Below are 11,259 nucleotides of genomic sequence, written 5' to 3'. Positions count from 1 at the left end.
GATCCAGGAACCAGGCCAGAGACCAGGAAGAGTTGTTGCTGAGCTGAGAGACATGAATGTCATTTTACTTTGTGCAAGTTTTTATGTTAATTTTTCTCAGTTTGTGGCCTCAATTTCTGTGCCCCTTTTTTTTTGGTAGTGCCTATGGGGCATAACATCCTTCTTGTATTAAAACAATGGTCAGCATAGTGTTTCTGTAGTTAATTAATCTAGGCTTGACTCACCCAAGTTCAGAACTTAGAAAGTGATTATATTTATTAATAAAATATGACAAAATATTTTTTTTGTAATACACTTTAGAGACTGCATTTGTTGAACCCTGTTGGGCTCATCCCTGTTCAGAGCACAGTAATATATTAACTTCAATTATGCATTGCACTCATCCCTTTCCCACTACGCAATTACTCTGACGACACCGACATCTGTAACTGTGAAATGTAATGATATTCTCTCATTCTGACAGCAGTAAAACCAAAGACAAATTCTTGGTCAAACTTTAATTCAGACTGCAGGTGTTGTTCCAAGGATTGCTATGTTCCAATTAGGTCATTACAACAAACTCATGCAACAAAGAAAACTTGTCAAAGGAAGCGTGCATTCACCATCGCAGCTCCTGTAGATTATGAGCCCTGTTTACTAAGCTGTGCTAGAGGCATGATAGCGTTTTTTGCGCACGCTAATCATGTAGACGCCCATAATATTCCTATGAGCGTCTATGCAGTTAGTGAATGCTAATTTTTAGCACGCACTAAAAACGCTAGCACATCTTAGTAAACAGGGCCCCATGTATGTTGTTTATTGTAAACTGTTGGAGAATTATCAGGAAGGTAACATATACATAGTAACATAGTAGATGACGGCAGAAAAAGACCTGCACGGTCCATCCAGTCTGCCCAACAAGATAACTCATTAGTGCTACTTTTTGTGTATATCCTACTTTGATTTGTACCTGTGCTTTTCAGGGCAAAGACCGTATAAGTCTGCCCAGCACTATCCCCGCCTCCCAACCACCAGCCCCGCCTCCCAACCACCGGCTCTGGCACAGACCGTATAAGTCTGCCCAGCACTATCCTCGCCTCCCAACCAGTGTAGCCAGGTGGGCGGTTTTACCGCCCAATTGGGCGGTTTTCCGCAACCCGCCGCAGGAAATTTTTGCCCGCGGTGGGTTGCGGTTTTTTGGGCTTCTTTTTTGTGTTTTGGGCGGTTTTTTTGGCCGCGGGGGGCGGGGTTAGTGACATTCTGGGTGGACCGATGGCGGGGGAGGCGGGGCCAATGACGGCGGGGGCGATGACGCGGGGGTGGGGGTGTCAGGGGTGGGGTTTGAGTTTGGGCGGGTTTTGGCCTGGATTTAGGCTGGTTTGGGTGGGAAAAAAATTTTCCACCTGGCAACCTTGCTCCCAACCACCAGTCCCGTCTCCCACCACCGGCTCTGGCACAGACCATATAAGTCTGCCCAGCACTATCCCCGCCTCCCAACCACCAGTCTTGCCTCCCACCACCGGCTCTGGCACAGACCGTATTAAGTCTGCCCAGCACTATCCCCGCCTCCCAACCACCGGCTCTGGCACAGACCATATAAGTCTGCCCAGCACTATCCCCGCCTCCCACCGGCTCTGGCACAGACCGTATAAGTCTGCCCAGCACTATCCCCGCTGGTGGTATGTAAATATTCATAAAATATAGTCAAAAGCATTTCTGCTCCCCTGTTTAAGCAGCAGCAGTGGAAAAAGGCTAAATAAAAGAACAATGAAATTTAAGGAATGTAGAGAGTCAAACAGAAGATTAGGAGTGTTGGCATATTTGTAGATGGGGAAAAAAACACGTTACAAAAGATGAGACATGTATACCAGGAAAGAGTGTCATGCATGTTAGAAAGTGTAAAATCTATAGCTGAAAGAAAGAAGGAATTGGAAGAGATGCTGTAAATGCTGTAGAAAGAAATACAGGGCTGGATATTAAAAAGCACTTATCTGTACAGAGACACTATATCTCACCAATATTCAGAAGCACTATCCATAGTGCACCGCTGAATATATTATACAGAATTACTGAGTTGCTATCTGGATAAGTCAGCTTTTCTGCTGGTCTAACTTAAACTGCATAACTATCTGAATATATGGAACAGATTTAAGTACCATGGATAGTGTTTTTAAAAACCACACGGACCATGGCTTATAATGCTGACTAGACAGTAACCTCTCTGGCAATGGCAGCAAGGTGCTCTCTGTTCTCTAATGTATGAAGCCAGCATACACGATAATATCAGAGGTAGTGTCATTATCTAATATATTTTATTCGACTGGGAAGAAACAGTATGTTCCATGCATGTTGGCTGAGTGCTGGGCAGACTTATAAAGTGTGTGCCCTGAAAATGACAGATACAAATCAAGGTAAGGTATACACAAAAAGTAGCACATATGAGTTTATCTTGTTGGGCAGACTGGATGGACCGTGCAGGTCTTTTTCTGCCGTCATCTACTATGTTACTATGAGTGGTTTGCTAGGAAACCCCTAACGGAGACAGCTCACAACCTTCCAGGGTGCTAACAGTCATGTTCTCATGTGAGACATTCCCAAATGAGATACTCAAGCACAGTGATTTCATCATGAATCCACCATTTTATTCTGGACCATGACATTAATTTACATGACAAATATAAATAACTGGAGTGAAATTTCACAGAGTAAGGAAATAAATGATCTCTTCTGGGAAAAGAGTTGACACTGGTGCAAAACTCAGGATTTAGATTCTCTTCATACAGCAAATCACCGACAGAAAGTATGCGTTTAGTTATTCTATCCATGAACCTGGCCAATTGTGGGTTACTGAACCACCGCTGGGACAGTAGAAAACCAAAGAGCCTGTCTTGCTCAGCCTTTGTCAACACACATTAATTCTTCATACTGTCACTCCCAGAATTTCTTCTCCCAAATTTCATTATGTGTGCACAAATGCAGCTCAATGGTCAGTCAGAACTCTGAATACTATCTGAGCCAGAAAGGGGTTAAGTATGACCTCTAGATATTATGTACATGTAGGTGGAAGTTGGGCCTGGATAATGTGTACATGGCACGATAAAAATGAGCACAATCTCTGGGCAATGTGTTTGTACACAGGTAACAGGGGAGTCTGCCTTCTGGTCCATAAGAACATTAATTACAATATTACTTTTCTTCCCTGTGAACTCGAACACTGAAAAGCTCTGCTAGATCATGGAGGGCCTGATGGATATTATTTCCAAATCGACGCGAATTCTATTGGATAAAAGAAAAACATTGATACTGGTTACTTTATTTATTTATTACATTTGCATCCCATATTTTCCCACCTATTTGCAGGCTCAATGTGGCTTACATAGTACCTTAGTGGCGATCGCCAGTTTTGGTAGAACAAATACAAGGTGATATAGTACCGTGTTTCCCCGAAAATAAGACACTGTCTTATATTAATTTTTGCTCCCAAAAATGCGCTAGGTCTTATTTTCAGGGGCTGTCTTATTTTTCGTGGAAACATCGGGGTTGGCCCGCCCGCCCTCCGTCGCTCCCGGAACTAACCTTAAACGCCTCCTGCGAAGGCAGCAGCAGGGCAGGCCACTTCTTCCTTCCATGTCCCGCCCTCGCCTGACGTAACGTTCGCCCGGGTGGGGCACGGAAGGAAGGAGAGGTCTGCCCTGCTGCTGCTTGCTGCAAAGGTGAAAGGAGGCATTTAAGGTTAGTTCCGGGAGCAACGGAGGGTGGGTAGAGGGGGGGGGGGCCCGGCGACCTCGGGTGGGGGGCGGCCTTGTCCGGCTCTCGGTGGCCCTGCTTTCAAACAAAAATTTGCTAGGTCTTACCTTCGGGGGAGGCCTTATATCTACCAATTCAGGAAAACCTCTACTAGGTCTTATTTTCGGGGGATGTATTACTTTCGGGGAAACAGGGTAGTAGAGTAAAAGTTCATGCCCCCTCCAACCCCACCCAAATTTGCTGCTACCTTTATACTTTTTTTTAACTCCATCCCATTCAAATAGTAGCAACATGCATCCCCATGTCTGTCTCAATAGCAGACTATTGACTTTTCCTCCAGTAACTTGTCCAAACCTTTATTAAACCTAGATTTGCTATCCGCTGTAACTACATCCTCTAGCAAAGAGTTCCAGATCTTAACTATTTGTTAAGTGAAAAAATATTTCCTCCTATTTGTTTTAAAAGTGTTTCCATGTAACTTCACCGAGTGTCCCTTAGTCTTTGTACTTTTTGAGAAAGTTAAAAAAAAAATGTATTCACTTCTAACCGTTCTACAATACTCAGGATTTTATAGACCTCAATCATATCTCCCCCTTCAGCCGTCTCTTTTCCAAGCTGAAGAGCCCTAACCTCCTTAGCTTTTTCTCATATGAGAGGAGCTCCATCCCCTTTATCATTTTGGTCGCAACTGGATATTTCAGCATAGTGAAAGGTCACTAACTGAGACATTTATATGCATTACTGAAAACCCTGTGAAAATACACACTCAATGTAAGAAACCTATTACACCAAAACAGCACTAATGTCTTGGATTCACACAGCAACAGAAAAAGCAATACTGTAAATATCATTCCAGGCTCTACAATACCTATACACTTCCTAAAGAAGGTGGACTTGGATAGGAGGGAGTGGGTCTTTTTATGCCTGTGCACCTCCTGCCCTGCCATCATGGAGCTTAAGAACGGGTTGATAAAAATCTGTCTTGAATGATAAAGATACAGTGGTACCTGAGCTAAGAGAGATAAATGAGATGTCAACAGTCCCTTCTAGCCCATTTCGGTCTATGTGTTTATGTATATGAACCACTCTGGACCTTATTGGGAGGAAGTGGTTTATCAATCCTGTGGTTAGTAAGTTTGTTTACCACATGTTTGTTGGAATAAGAAAATGAGATACAAACCGTTTCAGGGCTGGAGAACTTGCTGGAAACATGGAAGTTAATAAGGTCCTCGCCAGCAATGATGTAAGACACCCCATAGCCATCATCTGCAACCTAAAGGCGTGCAAATGACAGCAGATTAAGTTATACCGACCAAACTTCCATCACATAACGTACACAGCGCTGTACACTTGAACATGAAGAGACAGTCCCTGCTCGACAGAGCTTACAATCTAATTAGGACAGACAAACAGGACAAACAAGAGATAAGGGAATATTAAAGTGAGGATGATAAAATAAGGGTTCTGAACAAGTGAATAAGGGTTAGGAGTTAAAAGCAGCATAAAAAAGGTGGGCTTTTAGCTTAGATTTGAAGACGGCCAGAGATGGAGCTTGACATACCAGCTCAGGAAGTCTATTCCAGGCATATGGTGCAGCAAGATAAAAGGAACGGAGTCTGGAGTTAGCGGTGGAGGAGAAGGGTGCAGATAAGAGAGATTTACCCAGTGAACGGAGTTCCCGGGGAGGAATGTAGGGTCTCTCTCTCTCTCTAGGCTGTCTTCAAATCTAGTACTACTACTACTACTTATCATTTCTATAGCGCTACTAGACGTACGCAGCGCTGTACACTTGAACATGAAGAGACAGTCCCTGCTCGACAGAGCTTACAATCTAATTAGGACAGACAAACAGGACAAACAAGAGATAAGGGAATATTAAAGTGAGGATGATAAAATAAGGGTTCTGAACAAGTGAATAAGGGTTAGGAGTTAAAAGCAGCATCAAAAAGGTGGGCTTTTAGCTTAGATTTGAAGACGGCCAGAGATGGAGCTTGACGTACCGGCTCAGGAAGTCTATTCCAGGCATATGGTGCAGCAAGATAAAAGGAACAGAGTCTGGAGTTAGCGGTGGAGGAGAAGGGTGCAGATAAGAGAGATTTACCCAGTGAACGGAGTTCCCGGGGAGGAATGTAGGGAGAGATGAGAGTGGCGAGGTACTGAGGAGCTGCAGAGTGAATGCACTTATAGGTCAATAAGAGGAGTCTGAACTGTATGCGGAAACGGATAGGAAGCCAGTGAAGTGACTTGAGGAGAGGGCTAATATGAGCATAGCGACACTGGCAGAATATTAGTCGTGCAGCAGAATTTTGAACAGATTGAAGAGGAGAGAGATGGCTAAGTGGGAGACCTGTGAGAAGCACGTTGCAATAGTCTAAGCGAGAGGTGATAAGAGCGTGGATGAGGGTTCTGGTAGTGTGCTCAGAAAGGAAAAGGCGAATTTTGATGATATTATAGAGAAAGAAACAACAGGTTTTAGCCGTCTGTTGAATATGTGCAGAGAAGGAGAGGGAGGAGTCGAAGATGACCCCAAGGTTACGAGCTGATGAGACAGGAAGGATGAGAGTGTTATCCACAGAAATAAAGAATGGGGGAGGAGGAGAGGTTGGTTTAGGGGGAAAGATAAGAAGCTCAGTCTTGGTCATGTTTAGTTTCAGATGACGGTGACACATCCAGGCAGCAATGTCAGACAGGCAGGCTGATACTTTGGCCTGGGTTTCAGGTCATTTGTCCTGCATTGGGAGTTAAGTCCCTTCATGTTGGTTACTTATGAAAAGTATGAATTGCCTTTGGTCCCAATCACTCCAGATAAGAGAGAAAAACCTACACTGCACTGTTCTAGCTATACATACACAAAAGTAAGTTATGGAACCATAAGTCAGCAACAGTTTGCACTGTGGGACAATATTGCAAAAGTAATATTGTCCCTCAATCGTGTGGAATCCAGGTGGACACCATTTTTTCCTCTTCGTAGCACAACAAATGTAAGAATTCTGGGCCCCCCTGGGGGCTAATCTTTCCTCTCAGAAGACTTCAAATGTCGACTGCAGACTATAATATTTATTTACTGTATAAAGAAAGCAGAGCACATAACATTCAATGTTCCAACACACATGCTGCACATATTTGTACCGTCAATTGCTACATAGAACAAATCATGAAAATAAAAACAAAAGAAAAAAAAAAAGAATTCCAGGACTTGGAATAAGAAATACTTATCTCTACATATTTATCAATTCCTGCTCACTGGTGCATGGATGGTGTTAGAACTGTGTGCATGGTGAGAAAGTTATCTTCTGTTCAGACGTGAACTAAAATTCACGATATGGTTAGAATATATGAAAAAGTGATGCACAAACAGGTTACAAAAACACCATGGAAGAACCACATGCATAAGTTTCTCTTCATTTTGCGGGTCTTTTACTAAGCTGCAGTAGAGTTTTTAGCTCGCCACAGAAATCAGCTGGTGGTAAACACAGAGACGCCCATTATATTTCTATAGCTCTACACATCTCCACATAATTAAGGATTCTATGTTTTTCCCTCACTTTCTTGAATTTTCTCTCCTTGAAATAAACCTCTACCACCACACGTCAGGATTCAGTAATCAATCTGCTCATGAACCTTCATGTGCAAATGTTGGAAGTCCACCACATCAAGCACTCTTACCACATGACAAAAACAACAGTAATGAGCCCTGTAATCTGTTGGATTCAGATACTCCATTACTCAGGAACACAGTCAAGCTAGCTGACCCCGTTACCAGCCTCTTCCCTGCTTTCAGTTTTGTGGACCATCTTTGCCTAATCTCAGTTCTCTGGAATTGGTCCTGGTTAAATAAGACAAAGTGATGACGACAACAGTGTCTAAATTTCATTCTGGCAATAAAAATATTACAAAACACCAAGAGAACAGTTTTCAAATGCCATTTACCACCTTCCCTCTCTCTACGTGACTAAAAGTGTAAATAATTGTCACAAATTGAATGCAGTGAAAAACAGGTTCAGGCTTTCTAAAGTAAACTAGGCCTCTAAAATCATAGCATCTCTCAGTCCTGATACTTCACTAAAGAAATGTGACAGCCTGCTTAACCTTGGCAGAGTTACAAGGTTGGCAAGGGTTGTGTATAGCTGGACATAGTCATGCTGAGAAACTATAAAGAAATAATTGGGTCGGGTGCAGAAAAGCTAAATTTAGGGATGGGCGAAGTTTGGAGATAGGAGAGTTGAGACTTGGTCATAATTGGAGAAGAGATAAGCAAACTTGCTAAGGTTGAAACTCGGTCCTAAATGGATGAAAGATAAGAAAAGTTGGAACGTGGGCATAATTGGATATATGTGCCAATTATGACGAAAGTGCAATGTTCATAGGAATCTATGGGATGAAAAATGTATAAAAGGTCTGCTACCTAAGGAGAGAGAGAGAGAGGGAGAGAGAGAGGGAGAGAGAGAGGGGGAGAGGGAGAGGGAGAGGGAGAGAGAGAGAGAGAGAGAGAGAGAGAGAGAGAGAGAGAAGAGTGAAGCCAGCAAACTTTGAAGGCAACTGTCATCAGTTGTGAAGTGCTGCACTACCATGTGAATGCCTGAACTGCTTTTACTGTCTTTGGGTAAGATCTCAATGCTAATAAACTATATTTCTTTATCTACTAAATACTGGGTTCCTTTCTAATTACATAGGTTTATACTGCCTTGACTGTGTAACCCTGTCATGAGCAGATACCAGGTTAGGGTGATTAAGTATCTAGAGGGGATATGCAGTTCTTCCCAGGATAGTACAGAGAGCCCATGGCTTCCACTGCCCGAACAGAGGTGGCAGACCTAATAAATTTAACAAAAGGTATGCGTGTTCCACCATATGCATGCCTACCCACAAAGGGATGGCATTTCCAGGAGTGTTTAGATCAGGTACGAAAACATGCACAGGCTGCATTTACAAAAATACACATATTGTCTATGGGAGAAGTGCCCAAAGGAGAGAACCAGGGAAGCCAGGATTGAAAAGGCAGCATCTCCGACTGGTATAAAGAAAGGGTCTGATGACTGAAATCAGATACTGTACCAGGGAGATGAACTCAAACATTTGAAACCTTAACAAACACTGTTTAGGTCAAGTAAGTAAAGAAGAGAATTAGATTTGGGGGGGGGGGGGGGGGGGGGGGGGTGATGAACAGGGCCTACAGAAATCCATTAAGCAGAAAGACAGAAAAACTGCAAACAGCAGAAGACAGGACAATTCAGTAGAAGCAGGACAAAATTAGCTGCTACAGGAACATTTTAGCTCATGTTGATACGTTTCCCTAATGTCACTTCTGAGCAGTGCTTTTTTTGAGGGGGTACTGGCACCTTTTCCATTGTCTACTAAAATTGACCCATGGACTCCAAGTTTTAATGAAAAAGCTTATGCTCTACACACCAATTATGCCATCATAGATTCTGTGACTGGTTGCAGGGGGCCTGGCTATTGTGGGATGAGTCCCTCTCAGGGCTCAACCCACTCCTGAAGAGTGGCCAAGCATTAGAGAACCGGCACCTTTTTTGCTAGAAAACATGCACTGCTTCTGAGCCATTTACTTTGGTTACTTATGAACATGCAAGTAAAGGTCTTGTGATCAGACTGGCAAGGCTGACTTCAATAAGAGTACGCAGAGAACACTTAAATAATATAGCAGCTGGCACTGCAGATATAGGACTCAGAATACAGGTTTGCTCTTGATTAAATAGTACCTGAATGATGAAGAAACCACTGAATGAGCTCTGAAATGGGTGATTTCCTTGGATTTACTAAAGCTTTGAACATAGGGAAGATATTATGTTAAGTTGTAAAGTAGCTCGATTCAAAGCTTCTGATGTGCCAGTGAAGGAACTGTCACTCATCTAGCACCGCCTTTTTACTCCTCCCCCCTGCACTGCTGCCCTTGCTGCAGACCTCCATCGATATAGGCAGCTTATCTAACTCACCGGTCCAAAGCCTCCGCCAGAGGAAACACAATCTGGATGTTTTCCCAAGTCAAACATTTTAAGTTGCTGTTGGGGGGTCTGGCTAGTAGACAGCCGCCAGGGTTCAGAGAGCACCTATAAAGAAAAGAGTTAATGCTGTTACTCTGACACATAACTTAAGCCCATTTCTCAGCATTCCTTTACCTGCTTTAAACCCAACTTCCCTTTGACCTTCACAACCCCTGTGTCACTTCCTCTACAGTACACCTCAGCCTGTCCACCCTCAGTATGACTTTCCTTTCCATCCTGAATACTCCTCTGTGCCCTTCCCTTCCCGCCTACAGCTTTAACACGATCACTGTCACTCTATTCCCTCTCTTCAGCTTTGTTTTCTACACTGCATCAGTCTTCAAAGGAATGGGACTGTATATGGAAGAAGGAGAACCGGGAATGAACAGCACATTTTTACCTCCAGCCTCAATACTCCACCCCTCCTCCCTCACAATGCTGGGTCCTATGAAGTTTAATTGATGGAGAGATGTGCACGTTAGCCTGACACAAAGTGAGCTATTCTGCTTATAACTATAACCAGGAGCAAGAAAGAGACCTTGCATCACAGGAGAATGGAATGACGTGCCTCATACTATTTCTGATCTCATCCTAACTCTGCTACTGTCTTATCAGCTTCCAAATCCCACCCTGAGTGACCTGGTACAAGGAACGGGAGTTCAGCCCTACTTATTCACAGTTCACTGCATAGCATAGGGAACAAAATACTATCTTACTCACATATACTTATTTATAAAGCACGTAGTTTACTGTTGAATTTCTGACCCTTCCTTGAAGCTCTTTTGATCTGTCATTAGGCGGGGAACTGGTTGATAGGGATATTATTGTGTATATTTTTCCGATAAATGGGACCTCTGGTTTAAATTATACCACTTTGATTGTCCTTTAGGTATAAGGGATACTGTGACAGGACCACTGCATTTGTTACTGGTTAGAGACCTGAGCAATACATCATGTTGAAGTTGTAGGGAACGGGGGGGGGACTGGGTTGAGGGTGGGATGGGGGGGTTAGGAGGACAAGCTCTGGTAGGGAGGGAGGGAGGGGGAGAAAATATAAAAGATGTATCGTAATTTCTTGTATTGAGCATAAGATGTTAGATGACAACCCTTGGTATGTAATTTCTTTGGCAAGTATTTGTTTAATTGTCAATCTTTACTAATAAAAATGATTTAAACATACTTATTGATATCCCTTATACCAGAGTATTGGGAGTTGGGTTAACATCTGGTTAATCACATACCCTATAGATTGGAGCTTTGAAAGTATCCTTTTACCTGCTTCAGGAAAGGTGATTCTATTGTCAGATACCTAGAAACAAGGTACAGACAGAAGAGGTGACGGTCTATGCCAGAGCCAGTCATTGCAAGACGGTACATATGCTGGTGCTTATCTGCAGCCTTTTTGAACAGGGCTAGGCGCTCTACCTTCTGTAAGAGAAAGTCAGGCATAAGGGCAGGTACAGGAAGATTTAGGTCAGGTAAGAATAAAGAAGGTCTAGATGGCATGGAGATGTGATCTCCATAACATGCC

General features: G+C 43.2%; 1 protein-coding gene across 3 annotated transcripts in view; it reads right to left on the bottom strand.

Annotated features, from left to right (window-relative positions):
* Window positions 1–2,452: 2,452 nt before the first annotated feature.
* CPT1B (carnitine palmitoyltransferase 1B) overlaps window positions 2,453–11,259 on the bottom strand; it is an 83,670-nt gene continuing 74,863 nt past the window's right edge. The window contains exons 16-19 of one of the 3 annotated variants that reach the window (XM_030215769.1): window positions 11,004–11,156; window positions 9,681–9,794; window positions 4,907–4,999; window positions 2,453–3,255 (exon numbers count right to left, since the gene is read on the bottom strand). In XM_030215769.1, coding sequence (XP_030071629.1) covers window positions 3,166–3,255; window positions 4,907–4,999; window positions 9,681–9,794; window positions 11,004–11,156 — 450 coding nt within the window. In that variant the 3' untranslated portion in view covers window positions 2,453–3,165. Of the gene's footprint in view, window positions 3,256–4,906; window positions 5,000–9,680; window positions 9,795–11,003; window positions 11,157–11,259 lie in introns of those variants that run through there. The other 2 variants (XM_030215768.1, XM_030215770.1) reach the window with 2 other exon arrangements.

This window comes from Microcaecilia unicolor, chromosome 10 (genome assembly GCF_901765095.1).
Source record: "Microcaecilia unicolor chromosome 10, aMicUni1.1, whole genome shotgun sequence".
In the NCBI taxonomy this organism is placed as follows: Eukaryota; Metazoa; Chordata; class Amphibia; order Gymnophiona; family Siphonopidae; genus Microcaecilia; species Microcaecilia unicolor.
This window is presented reverse-complemented; position numbering and strand designations above follow the sequence as displayed.